The following is a 16,834-nucleotide window of genomic DNA, read 5'->3' as shown; positions in this document are numbered from 1 at the left end:
CCCCCCACCCCCGCTCTCCTGCTGGTAATAGCTCACCTTAAGTGATCACTCAGTGTGTATAGTAACACCCATTGTTTCATGTTCTCTATGTATATAAATCTCCGCACTGTATTTTCCACTGAATGCATCCGATGAAGTGAGCTGTAGCTCACGAAAGCTTATGCTCAAATAAATTTGTTAGTCTCTAAGGTGCCACAAGTACTCCTTTTCTTTTTGCGAATACAGACTAACACGGCTGCTACTCTGAAACCATACATAACATGGGATTTCCTAAGGGGGACTAGGTGCCTAAATGCCCTTTGTGCCTACGAAAATCTCACTGTTAAACCCATATTTAAGCAACTAAGACTTCAGTTCATCAAATCACTTGAATGTGCTTAAACTACATACATACTGAAGTGCTTTATTAGAAGGGGTCCTAATTACGGAGTCTGATTAGCAAACATGCTGAGTACCCCACTATTCCCATTGAACTCAGTTTCCCCATTTCTAATGAATTCCATGTAGCTTTGGGGAATGCTCCTTTTGAGATGTTTTTTGATTTTTGAGCTGTACAGTAGGTTTGCAACACATTACAATTGATTGGAAAGAGGCAAAAAAAAAGTAAGACTAGTAATAAACAAAAAGTCATCCCCATCTGTTTTAACTGACAATTTGTGCAAAACTTTTTAGGTTTCATACATGCCATTGCAAATCCACTTTCATTTACAGTGTAACTTTGCTTTCTGTCATTTTTTCCCCCTGCCTTTGATGCTTGGTTATTTATTTCTTTGCTTTTCTGTAACTTCATATTGCTGGATTTTCCATCATCTTTGCTTCTTCATCTGGCTTTCTGCTTCTTGGAATGGCTGAAGATCGCATCAGGAGTATTAGTGCACCAATATTAGGTACTGTATCAATCAAGATGCAATTGTAACCTACTGTGAATTTTCCTACTTGCTTTCTTTTCTGTTTTTCCCCTTTAAAAATGCTACTTGCAGGTGTGTGTTGGGAGTCCTAATTACATTAGGCGAGTATAATCCTGAAACAAAAGAATAGCTTTTCTTTTTAAAGCATTAGGTCTTGTCTGCACGGGGAACTTACTTACGCAGGGCAGTGTCACTCAGGGGTGTGACCAATTCACCCCTGAGATGTAGCTGTGCCAACCTGATCCCTGGTATAGACAGCACTAGATCATTGGCAGAATTCTTCCATTGACTGTCTCTTGGGGAGGTGGATTAACTACAGTGACAGGAGAACCCCTCTCATCGATGTAGGCGGTGTTAGCAGTGAAGTGTTATAGTGCCCCAGTTGTGCCCCGTAGCGTTTTAAGTATAGACATACCCTTAGTGTGGGATTTTCAGAAGCACTCAACAATGGACCCACTCTGCTGTCACTGATATCTGGTAAAGCTACCGTTAACTGGGAGGGGAGGGGAGAGGCCAATGTTAAGAGCTTTAGAAAAATCCTATTCTTATTAAATGAAAATCTTGTAAGAAATTAGTGTTAAGATATTAAATATTAATTATAAACTGAAAAACATCACCAGTACAAATGCTTTTATGTAAACTTGCCCTTTATGCAAAAAACTTAATCAACTTTTATTATTATTTGTGTTGAGGTTTTGCCTACAAGCTCCAATCTTATGGAATCATAGAAATGTAGGACTGGAAGGGCCTCTGAAAGGTCATCGAGTGCAGCCCCCTGTGCTGTGGCAGGGCCAAGTATCCCTAAACCATCCGTGATAAGTGTTTCTCCAACCTGTTTTTAAAAACCTCCAGTGATGGGGATTCCACAATCTCCCTTGGAAGCCTATTCCAGAGCTTAGCCACCCTTATTATCAGAAAGTTTTTCCTAATATCTCATTTAAACCTCCCTTGCTGCAGATTAAGCCCTTATTTCTTGTCCTATCTTCGGTGGACATGGAGAACAATTGATCACCATCCTCTTTATAACTGCCCTTAACATATTTGAAGACTGTTATCAGGTACCTCCTCAGTCCTTTTTTCTCAAGACTAAACATGCCCAGTTTTTAACCTTTCCTTAAGTTTTCTAAACTTTTTTATCATATTTGTTGTTTCTTCTGGACTCTCCAATTTGTCCACATCTTTCTTAAAGTGTGACGCCCAGAATTGGACCCAGTACTCCAGCTAAGGCCTTACCAGTACCAAGTAGAGAGAGACAATTGCCTCCCGTGTCTTACATATGACACTCCTGTTACTATTCCCCAGAATAATGATATAATTTTTCTGCAGCTTCATCACATTATTGGCTCATATTCAATTTGTGATCAACTATAAATCCCTCCAATATTATCACCAACCTAATTATTCTCCTTTTTGTAGTTGTGCATTTGATTTTTTCCTTCTTAAGTGAAGTACTTTGCACTTGTCTTTATTGACTTTTGTCTTGTTGAACTCAGACCAGTTGTCCAATTTGTCAATGTTATTTTGAATTCAGATCCTGTCTTTCAAAGTATTTGTAACCCCTCCCAATGTGGTGTCATCTGCAAATTTTATAAGCATATGCACCATTATCCATTCTAGTCGTTAATGAAAATATTGAATAGTACAGGACCCAGGACTGACCTCTGCAGGACACCACTAGATACACTCTGCCATTTGACAGCAAACCACTGATAGCTACTCTTTGAGCAGGACCCCATTGTGCTAGGTGCTGTACAACACAGTAAAAAAGGACAGTCCCTGCTCCAAGGGACATACAGTCTGATTGTTATCCTGTGCCAATGTGGTTTCTCCTTGCCTGCTATAGGGAGATTGGAATCTAGTACTCAAGATGTACTGTGTAAATCTGAGAGAATTGTGACCTTTGTTCAGAAGGACTGCATAGTGCAAGTTGAATGTCTCACCCAAGTGATTTGAGACGTCTCTGGGTTTATATGGGACCTTTCTCCATGGAAGCACCCCCTTCAGTAAGGATTGGAACCAATATTTAACCAGGTTGCTCAGTCACCCCAATATCCAGGAAGGATGTAGAGAAGAATAAAAGGAACAACTGCAGCAAACCTTAGCCCTGTTTCCATTTCTTTCTTATGGCATTTCTAAGATGGGAGGGCCAGGAAAATTAAAATAACTCTAGAATTAGACAAGCGTACTAGGTGAGTTTCCGTATAATACTGTTCCTCATGATTTCACAAATTTGTGAGGATTCTACCCCCCTAGCGAAAAGCTGCATAGTAATTTTGTTTAGTTTCTTATGGCACTTCTTGACCAATCAGGATTTCACAATTGTCATACTGGCCCAAATTTTTGGCTGGCATAACTGCATTATTTGGCCCTGTATCCATACACTAGGATCACCTCAGACTTCATGATTATAAGACGAGGGAATTAGAAGTTGTTATAACACACACTTGGCCAGCTCTGATAATCCACCAGAGGGCAGTGCTACCAGTGTGGACGAACTATTTTGTTAGCTACAGACAGGATATAAAGGGCATTGACCAGACCAGCTGCTGCTGTTCATTAATGAGACTGAGTTTGCTAAAGCAACACAGAGCCACTGTGACAGGTCTGTTGGGCCCCTCACTCCCTTCCCAAATCTCTAAACAGCTGACCCAGCCATCCCCCACATGGTGGCAGCCATGCATTACTCTAAATGCTATTTACTATATGACTGATGTCATTACTATTTAAGGAACTTTCTAAATCAGTGGTAACACTGTGACACAAGTTCAGTTCTTCCCACAGACAACAGCTAAATTCTGCTTCACTGAAGTTAATGGGAATGCGCTAGTGTACTTGAGAGCAGAATTTGCCCTTTTTCAAAGTAGGATTCCTTGAACGAGTTGGAATAAATGGTATCAATCCAAATGATTTTCAGAGGTGAAGTTGAGTGGGGGTACACACTCAAGTTTTTGCTCAGTGATTCACAGACTTCACAGTTGGTCTAAATTGTCTGACTGGTGTGTATTCTGACTTTCTGCATAGTGGCATTTGTTAGTGAAATTATTTGTTTTTAAAGCCGTTATGGCTTCATTTCTGTGAAGCATTGCCTTCCAGATCGTTTCTGAATTAATAACTTGTACATTGTGGACGAGTAGCTTAAATAACCTATCTATTGTTTTTAATCTCAGGAGAGACAGAGAATATGGATGGTACAATAACTTCAGATGAACTTTCACCCCTTTCTTCTGGAACAGAATCGGGTCCACAGTCTCCATTGTCTCCAGAAAATAAAAAGAGCCCAAAAGGCATCAGGAAAATCTGGGGAAAGTAAGACCTTCTAATTCTTTATCCAGGCCCTGTCAAAATGTTTCAGATGAGAACATTTTCAGTTTACAGCATGTTCTAGAAGACCTAGAGGATCTGTACCTGTAATAAAACAAAATGTCAAATGCAGTAATCAAACCCAGCAGCTCTGCAGTGTCCATGTGGGCGGGTATATGTGTACACATAAGATTAAGAGAAAATGGATTCCAGTACTAATAAAGGAGCAGACATGCTATAGGAAGAAATTCAATACAAAGGAGAAGTCCTCTAATTTCTTAATGTAATACATTAGTTGGAAGCCAAAAACTATAATAACCATATTTTTTTTTCATTAGCCTTCCATTTCTGAAGGCATAAATTGCAAATACAGGTTTAGTCTTACCCTCCTCTCAGACACTTGCCTATTTCAGGTCACCAGTCGTTTGACAGTCTGAGTCTCAGTGTTTAGACTGGGGTACAGTGTCAGGACTGAACAGCGTTACTTGCAGAGCACAGTGCTTTCCACAAGGTTTGGTCTAGCTGCCTAATCTAACCATCTATGTAACCATCTATTTTATAACCATACATATATGTAACCTTTCTTGAGTTTGCTCAAGAAAAGATTATTAAATGGTCCCAGAAAAAAAACATAATAGCCAGATCTTAAAGTTTCCTTGGAACTTACAAAAAGCTGAAATTATCAGTGAGTTCCATATCTTCTCTCTAGCTTTAGTATAAATGTTTTGGGATTAGTGGTGGGCTAATGTATCTTTCTAGTGTATTTACATTTTATGTATGAAATGGAAATGCTGTATGTCATGCTCTAATACTTGGTGTTCTGCTCTCTGTAAAGAATAAGAAGAACTCAGTCAGGTAACTTCCATGCAGATGATTTAGGTTTGGCTGAATTTCGAAGAGGTGGTCTCCGTGCAACAGCTGGACCTCGATTATCTAGATCAAAGGAAACAAAGGGGCAGAAGAGGTAATCACTCTCTCTTATAATATTATATTACTTTCAGTGCATGAGAGGTAGTATTGTGAACAGAGTGTATCTCCTGTGGTGAAGTACTGTCCAGCATACTTCACTAGAAATGAGTCTCACTATAACTAGAAAGAATTTTTCTGGCTGAGCTTATCTGCACTGTTGCAGTTGCAGGGGGTAATGACAGCTTCTGGCTGAGTCTGAGAAGCCATAATTGCTCTTGTAACAAAGAGCAAGTGTAGCATGACGTCCTCCTCTTCGTTCCCTGCTTTGGGAATAGCTGCAGGATAACTGGGAGTGAAGGATTTCATCATAACTCTCCCCACATGGATGATGGAAATTTCTCTCCTTTCTCCTCTCTCCTCTGAGTTTTTCAAGAGTAGGTTGAGCTGAATCTATGTAAGAACGTTCAAATTAACATACTATATATTGCAATGTCTATTTACCATATTATGTACTGCAGGACTAGATATTAATTCTTTTTACTGGAATCCAGAGCACAGAGAAGACATCAGTAGGTATTAGTAATTACCCACATGGCAGAGACCCTGGTACCAATGCACCTTTTGGCTGTTCTTCAAACAAGATCAAAACAATGTACAAGCAATTGGTCCATGAATTGAAGTTAATTTGTTTATAATCTTTTAAACATTTCTCTGTGTTGTCAACTGACATTAATGAACGTTGCAGGATCAGGTCCTAACTTACTAATTGGTATGGTGGGGTTTTTTTTTAACAGAAGTTGGAAAAAATATATTTAAAAGTGTTAAAGTAAAACTATTGTTAAAGCATCGCTAACCTCCCCGTGCCAGGTTAGAAGGCTTTTCTAAAGTGTCAGTTAATTGTCTTTAGTGTGATCCTCATACAGCACTTGTGCTTTTCAGTGACTACAATGCCCCATTTGCTCAGTGGAGCACTGAAAGAGTTTGTAACTGGCTTGAGGACTTCGGTCTTGGTCAGTATGTCATTTTTGCACGGCAGTGGGTGACTTCTGGCCACACGTTATTAACAGCAACACCTCAGGACATGGAAAAGGTAAGAAATCTGGAATTATTGCTGTCTATTAGGCAGGTGTAGATGGCTGGTCCTTTATTGTATCAGTCTATTGGCCACTTTTAGATGCAAGCATCAAAATATAGCAGCTAATTCAAAAAGGTGCGTAGTCTTCTTTATGTAGCAAAAACTAAAATCAGTCTCTCTCACATGCATGAGTTCTGAGATAAAAGGCACCACATAAGGTCAAGCTATTTATTATAATTACTTTTTTTATTATAGGAACTAGGAATAAAACATCCTCTGCACAGGAAGAAATTAGTTTTGGCCGTTAAATCAATAAATACAAAACAGGATGATAAGTCTGCACAACTAGATCATATCTGGGTGACACGTAAGTGCTTGTGGAATTCTGGGACTAGAGGTTGGGTTTTTTACCTCAGCTGAGAAGTAATGATGTTTCATGTATTTCTTGTACACAGTGAATGAGAGTTTGTCGTAGAAATGTATGTTAAAGCCAGCTGATTATCGAATTGATTGATCGTCTAAACGTACTGTACCATAGTGGCATTTGGAATATTTCATTGGAAGAATATTTTAGAGATTTACATTTTAAAAGTTTGGTTTTCTTGAATGCCAGTTATAATGAATATGCCTTATTTTTTCAAAGCTTACTTGCTTTTTGATTTCTGTGGAAATCATAACTGAATTTAGGTCTCCGAAAAAGGCAACTGGAATTCAGCTTAAAATACCTCAGGCCAGGGATCAAGCAACCCCTCCAATGTAACCGCCTTGAGGGGGACTGAGTGCGAGTAACTAGATTTTTTATTCCTAGTATGAAAGGCGCTAAAGGTCCTGTAGAGTCACATGCTCAGTCATATATTCCATTCTCTAAAGCATTTCAGGAATTTAATTTGTGGGTTTTGGTGGGAGCTGCCTGCCGCTCTCAGACAAAGGGAGGGCCATTTTGGGCAGAAGGCCTTGAAAGGGCAGTGAAAAAGAGAATAGGTGACTCATGAGTTTCTGAAGAGGGTCAGAGGACCCTGAGTATGAGGGTGCAGAGGGTGTGGAATTTCATCTTCAAGGATTGTTTCTTGATCTGAAAAGACTTCCTAAATCTGGATTTGTTTTCTACACTATTTTTATATTTTCAGGATGGCTTGATGATATTGGCTTACCTCAGTACAAAGATCAGTTTCATGAATCCAGAGTTGATGGGAGAATGTTGCAATACTTAACTGTGGTAAGAAGGTTTACCATAAAACCGCTTTCCCTCCATTCAGATTGACTCTGAACCCTCCATCTTGCAAACACAGTAGATTCTGCTTAAAAGCGATCCTGATATTAGCAACTTCTGATTAATGACAACATATTGCCAGGAACCAGTCCCATCCCATTAATGTCAGCGTTAATGGGATTCAGATATTAGCAACAGCACGCTCCTTATTAGCAACTTCTTTTGGAAGAAAAGAGCCACCTGCACACAGGTTTGTGAGGCTGCAGCCAGGGAAGGAAGTGCTGGGACATACCTTCTCTGGTTGCAGCCTCGCAAACCTGCCTGCGGCCATGCTTAGCACATCCCAGTACTTCCTTCTGGGGATGCAGCCCAGCAAACGTTCCTGCAGACAGGGACCACACAGGAAGTAAGGGGCTGTGGGCTGGGAGGGGAAGCCGTGGGCAGAGCAGTAGTAGGGAGACGGGCTGCAGCCCAGATGTTGGAGCTGCACAGTACCTCTCCCTGCATTCTCCGGACTGCACTTTGCCAGGGGACTGCATACAGGGAAGGAAGCACTCAACATGTTGAACCCTGACCCCAGGAGAGTGCAGGGAGAGGTACCGAGTAGCTCTGTGGGCCCTGCATCTGGGCCGTAGCTTCCCTCCCTGCTGGCATGTTTGCAGGGTTTCAGACAGGGAAGGCCTGCCCAGTGCTTTCTTCCTTAGCTGCTGCCTGAGAAACCTGCTTTCCATTTATTAACAGCTGCCCCATAATAGCAACTTTTTGCTGTCAACCCAGGGGTTGCTAACAAGCAGAGTGTGCTGTGTTCAGGAAAGAGGAGGGGGTTAGCTACTATTTTACGGGTAACTTTCCAGCAATATTCCTTTTAGTCTGGGACTTCGCTCACATTCAAAAGAATCTAAAGGATCTATACAAGGCAAAAATTGCGGGGATGGGGGTCACCTTATCTACTGAATGGTAGAGGGAGAGCCACCCAAAGATAAACCAGTAGTCGCTATATCTGCATTAAGAATAGCATACAGGAGATTCAACTGCAGCTGGCTACTGCAGGACATCTGACTACCAGGACCATATCCACACGCTATGTTTGAGTATAATGACCTAGAGTGCATGCAGCTCAGGATATTTAGCCTGGTCACTTGGTAACTGATATTTAGCAGTGGAGACCAGCATTGAACCCAGTATGTTGTAAGGCCTTGACCAAATTGATATCAGAACCATACAAGCTATAGCTATGTTTAAATATTTATTGATGGTAAGGCTCTAGCATCACTTCCCTGTCTAGTGTGAATAAAGAATTTTCTTTTTGTCTTGTAACTGCAATAAAACGATTGTATAGTTCAACTGGGTATTAGTCCATAATATAACTTTGGAGAGCACGGTTCTCAGAAGAAAATTTCTGTCCCTACTGATCAAGGAGACCATGCTAGAACCCTGATACCTACCACTTTATTTAAATGTGGCCATAACAAGTATGACCACAGTGTGGACATGGTCTTACTCAACTGAGAAATACTCCATCTCCAGTTTCTACTTAAAAGACCAATAGTCTTATAGATTAATTTTATTAAGATTCAACTGTTTTTTCTAACAGGAATGCATACCATTGATCTAACCTGGATTTCTTTGATACATACAAATGTCACAGCATTTATTTTCCAGGAGGCGCGGGGGGGAAATCGGATTGTGCAGTGCCACTTTTACCCAGGCTTTTCCTCTTTCAGAATGACCTTCTCTTTCTGAAAGTCACCAGCCAGCTGCATCATCTCAGTATTAAATGTGCCATTCACGTGCTGCATGTCAACCAGTTCAACCCCCATTGTCTACGTAGGAGGCCAGTTGATGAGGTAAAGAAGAAATTTGTGTGGCTTGAGTATAGTGTTTTGATGCTGCATGCTCTAGCCCTGCCCCCTCTGCTCCTGCTTGCCACCAAAGGAGTTATTCACTAGTAAAAGAAAAGTAACTGTACAAAATACCGGCCACTGCAGCCAGGGGCTGCCTTTGGAGTCTCCTCAGGGAAGATCCACATCCCAGAGGAGGAAAATAGTGTAAGTTACTGCTTATCCTCTTCCATGTCACCAGCCCAAACCCAAGAGCAGGTTCCCCTCTGTGTTCCCATGTGGAAGGGAGCCAGGTAGCATTAAGTAGATTGGTACAGGTGGTGTAACTGGAAGAAATGGGATGTATTGAGAAAGGGACAATTTTTGCTGAATATCCAGAAAAGCTTCTGAAGAGCGAGATCTCTCAACACTGTAGAACAATTTCCTGTGGGGCAAGGTAGAAGTTCCATTGTTTGGTCACACATTGGGACCGACTCTGCACTCTCAGTGAGATGGACTACAATGGCAGTAAGTATATGCCATCTGTAAGTGCCAGAGCTGGTTGAATAAATTATTCAGTGAATTTTGCATTTACTTTTAATTATTCAACCACTTTTTTTCCATTGTTCTCCCAGTCTGTAAAGTTGGGCAAATCATTCACAACTATGTAAGAATTTAATAATATTTTTGAGTGAAGTCATTGAAATTTTTTATTATTTACTCAACTCTACTAATTTCTCAAGCAGTACTCCCAATAGCACATAAACTAATTTAGCCTTTCTCCAGCCAGCATCAGTTCTTCTCTTAGGGTATGTCTACACTACCCACCGGATCAACGGGCAGCAGTCAATCTAGTGGTGATTGATTTATCGCGACTAGTCTAGACTCGATAAATCGACCCCCGAGTGCTCTCCCATCGACTCCTGTACTCCACCGCCACGAGAGGCACAGGCAGAGTTGATGGGGGAGCAGCAGCAGTTGATTCACTGTAGTGAAGACACTGCAGGGAGTAGGTCTAAGTACATTGACTTCAGCTACGTTATTCAAATAGCTGAAGTTGAGTAACTTAGATCAATCCCCCCACCTAGTGTAGACCAGGGTTTAGTCTCTGTATTAAGTACCTAGATAATACAGTAATGGAAACCTTAAAAATAATAATAATTTTCAATATTTTTTGCAGCATAAATAGTCTCTGCATATTGTCTTTTATATGAAGCAGTAGTTCTTAGGTTTCCATCTGTAATAGAATGTACTTTCCATTTCACCCGCCAATCCAGATTCTCCAGATCTTCTGAGAGCTGCACAAGATGCTCAGAGCAAAACAGGTTATCTCAGAATCTGGGAAATAGTGATTGTTAGGCAGGAGGAATGATTTAATAGTAACTGATAATGAGGCAGGCATGAAAGGTAAAGTCATTAGCTGAGGTTCAGCCTTTTTCAAGTATTGAACCGTGTTTTCTTAGCTAATTGTGTCTGCATGTATGTATATAAACTAAAATTCTCTGTGTAAAGAAGAAGAGTATATTGTCTTTTTGTGGTTGCTTTTACAGAATAATATTTCACCTTCTGAAGTAGTGCAGTGGTCTAATCACAGAGTGATGGAATGGCTCAGATCAGTAGATCTGGCAGAATATGCACCAAACCTTCGAGGAAGTGGAGTTCATGGTGGCCTCATTGTGAGAACTGGTTCATAATTTTATTCCTTTTTTTTTTGTATATTAACTTAGAAAATACATTTCCAGATTACTTTACCAAAACTACTGTAGCTGTTTAATTTCCAAGCATGAAACAGAAAGAGGAATATACCTTAATTTTAGTAATCTGATGATGTATGCTCACTGATCAACCTTCGTAAAAGCTATTGAGTCTGTTTTATGTAAATTAATTTTTACAACGTAGGAAATGTAAAGAAAAAAGAAATATTAGAAATCTAAAAAAGCAAAATGATGTCACATCGTCTTCCGGACTAATAGGGAGTGCATGAAATAGAAAATTTCTTACTGACAATTTCCTTTCTACTAGCAGCATCTCCCACAATTCTGGATGTGTGGGCTGCTCCCCTCCTCTCTGTAGCTCTCACAGGCGAATTAATATCTTGCTGCTGCATGCTCTGGCCATGCCCTCCTCTGCTCCTGCTTGCCACCAAAAGAGTTATTCCAAAGCTGGAAAAACTTGTATAACAATACGGGTAACTCCAGAGTAAGCAGACTGACGATGTACAGTGGACGAAAAAACGGTCACATAGTAAAGATTCCACTCAACATCTGACCTTTTGGCTCATAAGCCATTCAAGGTGGGTAGATTTATGGGAGAAGCTATGAGCAAAAAGGAAATCATCAATAAGACGTATTTTCCTGTTCTGCAGCCCAGCATCCCCCACAGTTCTGGACATTTGGAAAGTAGTGAGCAGTGAACAGGGAGGATTATAGAAAAGGTCAGAAAGAAGGGGTGGGGGGGAATGTATCCCTCCCCATTTATAAGATTTGCTCAAAGGGGATTATTATTTCTGGGCCACCTCCTGCAGCAACTTTCTGCCAAAGGAAGCATCTGCAGGTGACAGGAAGGACACATCACAGTGCTTGATAAAGGTCGTAGCTGTTGAGCAGGTGGCATCCTTGCAAATTTCCAGTGTGGATGCATTTCTTTCTGTTCCTGAGGTTGCCGGGGATCTCCTGGAGTGTGCCCTGACCCCGTTCAGAACAGAATTTTGAATGCCTTGTGTGCCTCCACAGCGCAATGGAGGACTTGGAAGCTGCGGGTCTTTTCTTCCCCACTAAAAAAAAAACGAAATAGGCTGGTCCATCTTCTCATGGATCCTTTATGTTTGAGGTAGATTTTCAGAGCTTTTCTGACATCTGAGGTGTCACCCCTCTTCTCCGTGGACACGGTGAAGGATGGATCAGCTCTGGGGAAGTGTGGAAGGAAGGGTCCAGCTTAGGGATAGAAGAGTCAGGAGTCACACTGACTTGTCCTTGTGGAACATGCAGGAAGGCTCCTGCATCGATACGGCTGCCAGCTCTCGCGCTCACCTGGCAGGTGTGATGGCTATCAGAAGGCAAGTTTCGATGGAGAAATAGAATGCTGGTATTGACATCAGTGGTTCGAGGGGATGACTTGTCAGGGCCAGGGCTTTGGAGCAGAGCCCGGAGCTGGAGCGTGGAGCAGCTCTGGAGCAGTGGAGCTGCAGGTTTTTGCCTGGAGCTGGAGCGGAGCCGGAGCACAGCTCCAAAGCCCTGGTCAGGGCTCCTTGTTTCGCTTTGGTTGTTCATGTACACGACCATATTTGTGTTGTCTGACTGAATCAGAACATGTTCCTCCTCTACACTGGACTGGAACCATGGCAGCTACAGCTTGACTGCTCTTAGCCTTAGGAGGTTTATGCTGTAACCCCTTTCCACTGGGCTTCAGCTGCTTTAAGTGGTTTGGGACTCCCAAGTGTGCTCCTCAGCCCTCCAGCTTGGCATCAGTTATGAGAACCAGAGGATCTGGAAGACACATGGGCATAGCATTGCAGATATTGCCCTGGGCTAACGACCATTTTAAGGAGCTGAACACCAGCAGCAGGACCTTTATGCAGTCCTTCATGTGTTCTGGGGAGTGGCCCACACCTTTAAGATGAAGCCTTGAAGATGCCTGATGTGTGATTGTGGCCATGGAGTGATCCCTGCGCACAGCCCTAGGAGGCCTAGTTATTGAAGGTCCAGTGCTAGGGTAGGCCTCTTGCAGCTCAGGAACAACGTGAGAAGGTCCTGAATCTTTGGAACCTTTCTAGAGGTGGGTAGATCTTTGCTATTGAGGTGTGTGTGTCTTCTCCTAGATGAGCTGTTTTGGTAGACTAGGTCAAGGAGCTTTTCTTGACATTGATAACAAACCCATGCGTCTGGGATGGAGCTCTGATCAAGATGTCCAGGAAGGGGACACAGGTGTATACCCTTCGACCTAAGCCTGGCTATCAGTACCACGAACATCTTGGTAAAGACCCTAGTGTAAGAGGACAGGCCAAATGGAAGCATTCAGTACTGATAATGCTTCCTGCTGTAAGAGAACCTTAGACATCTGTGAGGACACGGTCTGATAGGAAATTTCGAGGTATGCATCTGCCAGATCCACTGAAGTCAGAATATCCCCATGGGACAGGGATGATACAGTAGAGGCCAGGCTCTCCATCCACTTGAGCCTTTTGAGGTCGATATGGCTTGGATTCCCCCCTTGCATTTTTGAAGACGGTGGAGTAAAACCCTAAAGAATCTTTCTTCTGAGGAAGTGTTCTCTTCCTCCCATATCTAAAAGATGAGAGATCTTGTTCTGGAGCAGATTGTGAGTTACAGGGTTGTAGGAGACGGGGGAGAAAAAGTCAGAGGACCTGATGGATCTTGTGTACTTCCCCCCGCCCCTTTTTCCCTTTATGTATTTGCATGCATTGAGAGCACAGGTGCTCTCTCGTGGCTTTGGGTGAGACCTTTGGCAGGCAGCTATCCTTAGGGCCTAAAGCCCTCTCAAGAGAACTCTGAGTGCAAAGCCCTGTGGCAGTGAGTCTCCAAGCCCATGTCAACTGACTGGGGCTCACAACAGCTGTCTAGGCTAGGGGTTTGGGCTTGGGCTTGGGTTCTAGGCTCTAAGGCCCTCCCCCCACGCTGGGTTTCAGAGCCTGGGCTCCAACCCAAGCCGGAGCAAGTATACAGCTATTTTTAGCCCAGAGTGTGAGCTACGCAAGCCCAACTCAGTTGAACCAGACTCTGAGATTTGCTGCTGTGGGGGGAGTTTCACTACATAGATGTACCCCCAGAGCCCTCCCTGGCTGAGTCTATTCCTCCAGGGAGTGGGGAGGGGATATGACACTAGAAACTGGGAAGGAGGGTACTGTTTATGAGCCTGACTTCTTTTCCCAGGTCACTCAGGACCCACTTTAAGACTTGGGGAGGGGAGAAGTCTCCCCTTGGGACTTACATCCTGAGTTGACTGGCTGGCGTTGTCCTCATCTTTACAGCCTCTCCCTGCTTTGTTCAGAGACTCCCGGTCTGCTTTTTCCATGTTGAAGTCGCCCGCACATTCCTCTTTGACTCATGGCCCCAGGACCTAACAGAGTTCGGGCCAGAAAGCTGGGTACAGTTCCCAGTCTTCCAATCCAGTCTCACAGATGGGGCGTTGTTTAGATTTTGCCCTGTGCTTTTCAGGCTGCTCCACCACATCTGAGCAGTACAGAGAAGCCAGCAGAGAGGCATGGTAGCAGAGCTCAAGGTGAGTTAAGTCACCTGACTGTAAACCAACCCCGGGATGAGAGAGATTAGGGAGGGAAAACTGCTCACGCTTGCCCCCAAAAAACCCCGAAAAGAGGAAAATAGGTGGCAGCAACAGCACCACCATTCACATGCTGCCACAGAGGGGGTGTAGCCAGAACGGGTTGTGCCAAGACTTTTATGCATCTCTGAGCTGCAGAGGAGGGAGCAGCCCAGATGTCCAGAACTGTGGGAGGTGCTGGGCTACAGAAAAATTATACAGTGGAAATTACTTTAATAACTTATTGATAAAACATCACCAGAGCTGTTCAAAGAAATAAAGTGAACTTATGAGACACAGGCTGGTCACAGATAAAGAATTTCCTTGGGTCGCTGAGCTGTGGCACCTTTGCCAACAATCAGGAATTGTTTAGACTTGGGAGTTAAGATGACAAGCAGCTAGGGTACATCTACACTGTGTTTTAAAACCCACGGCAGCAAATCTCCGAGCCTGGGTCTACAGCCTTGGGATCATGCGGTGTTAGAACCAGCAGTGCTGCAGCCTGATCCTGAATGACCATAGCTGTGGGTTTTAAAACACAGTGTAGATGTACCCTTAAGTAAAATAAGGGCACTTTGAGTACAGTGAGTTGCCTTTACAAATGTTTTAGGGATTTTGTTTCACTTTCTTTGCAACATAAAATTACCACAAGTATTTCCTAACTTCTCTATATGTTAATACAGGAAATAGCTAAGGAGCACTGCAAATACTGACATAATGTTGTTTAGTTAAAGGCATTTGGAAAGTTTTTTCAGGTGACTCCTGTCACTTACACTAGTTACTCAAGAATGAGTGAGACTTTTATTTATTTGTCTGATAGTGTCTGACAGAAACGTAATTATTAAGAACATACAGATCAGCATTATAGGATGAGTGTGTTTTTTTAAATATGTTTGATGTTGTAGAGGTTTGTCTACATAAAGCATAATTTTTGTGTTGTTCTTAATAGATTCTTGAACCTCGCTTTAATGGTGACACACTGGCAATGCTTCTTAACATTCCACCTCAAAAGACCCTCCTGAGACGCCACCTGACCACTAACTTTAATGTGTTAATTGGGCCAGAAGCACAACAAGAAAAAAGAGAAATAATGGAATCTACAGCTTACACACCTCTGACTACCACTGCTAAAGTTCGGGTATGCCACTCTGAATTCTAGCATCTCTCAGTGTAGTTCAGTTTGCTTTTCTTACAGACTAAGGGGCCAACTCTGGGAAGTGGGGGAGGCCAGTTCCCACTAAGGTTACATTTTAGTTATTCTTAATTTTAGTATTCTTTGATATTCGTAATACACAGAGATTCAGCACAAACCCATCATAATTTACTACAGAAATAAACATGCAATATCAATACCTTTTACTCAAAGGAAACGCGATCCAAAACAAAATATTCATTTTTATCAATAACTGTTCCCAGTTTTAACAAAGATTTAACCAAGTTTCATAAAAAAATTTCTGAACTGAATAGTGTTGAAAATTTAAAATCCTCTTCTTTTGAACTCCTACAGTATATTTGATACCAAGTATACAAATGGTATCTGTTAAATCAGAGCTTTTCCCAATGGCCTAATACAGTGTTAGGATTTGCAGAACGTATACATCAACTCTAACTGAAGCCAAAAATAGAGCGAGGGCTGTTTGTAGACCTGATCTTGCGGATACTTATGCACGAGTGACTTCATTTTTGTAAACAGACTATTGATTTCAATGGAGTCTCTCAGACAGGTAAGTGCTATGCTTGCTACCTATAACCCCAGTTTAAGACCATCCTTGTGGAGAGAAGTACTGAAGCCTACACTTGTGGCCTTGACTCAGCAAAGTACTTAAGCACCTGCGTAACTATAGACGCATGAATTGTCCAATTGAAGTAGTTGTGCTAGCTGTGTAACTTTAAATAATAGTGTAATTGACTTCACTGGTCATACAGTTGCCAACTGAGAACATCATATGTTAATCTGAGCTATGGTCAAACCCTACTAAATCACGCCAATGATGGGGGAGATTTTTCGTGAATTAGCAAATATACAGACAACCATTATTTTAAAAAACTATCACAAAACACACCTGTTCAACTGTGAGAATTCATCATTATCCTAGTAAATGTACTGTAGTATAGCTGGCAAAGATAATCAAGTGGTGTTAATCTCAGCACAGTGTTCTGCTATTATATCCTTTAGTAACAAACATACAAGGAGGAATGATTAAAGCTGCATTTTTCTAGTTTGTAGACTTCAGTCAAGATTTGTGCATTGTTAGCATGTACAAAATTGTAACTTCAAACTAGATTTTACATTTTAGACCAATTGTTTCTCTTATGTAAAACTTTATATTTCGTT

At 42.0% G+C, this 16,834-nt stretch overlaps 1 protein-coding gene across 19 annotated transcripts in view; it reads left to right on the top strand.

The window, feature by feature from the left end:
- Window positions 1-16,834, top strand: part of PPFIBP2 (PPFIA binding protein 2) — a 206,704-nt gene that overhangs the window by 186,396 nt on the left and 3,474 nt on the right. For 12 of the 19 annotated variants that reach the window (XM_043548624.1, XM_043548625.1, XM_043548626.1 and 9 more), the window contains 8 exons: window positions 4,076-4,214; window positions 5,044-5,172; window positions 6,057-6,207; window positions 6,448-6,559; window positions 7,320-7,408; window positions 9,127-9,249; window positions 10,773-10,898; window positions 15,449-15,637. In XM_043548624.1, the coding sequence (XP_043404559.1) occupies window positions 4,076-4,214; window positions 5,044-5,172; window positions 6,057-6,207; window positions 6,448-6,559; window positions 7,320-7,408; window positions 9,127-9,249; window positions 10,773-10,898; window positions 15,449-15,637 (1,058 nt within the window). Of the gene's footprint in view, window positions 1-854; window positions 888-4,075; window positions 4,215-5,043; window positions 5,173-6,056; window positions 6,208-6,447; window positions 6,560-7,319; window positions 7,409-9,126; window positions 9,250-10,772; window positions 10,899-15,448; window positions 15,638-16,834 lie in introns of all 19 variants that reach the window. The other 7 variants (XM_043548620.1, XM_043548638.1, XM_043548622.1 and 4 more) reach the window with 1 other exon arrangement.

Source organism: Chelonia mydas, chromosome 6, assembly GCF_015237465.2.
Source record: "Chelonia mydas isolate rCheMyd1 chromosome 6, rCheMyd1.pri.v2, whole genome shotgun sequence".
Lineage (NCBI taxonomy): Eukaryota > Metazoa > Chordata > Testudines > Cheloniidae > Chelonia > Chelonia mydas.
This window is presented reverse-complemented; position numbering and strand designations above follow the sequence as displayed.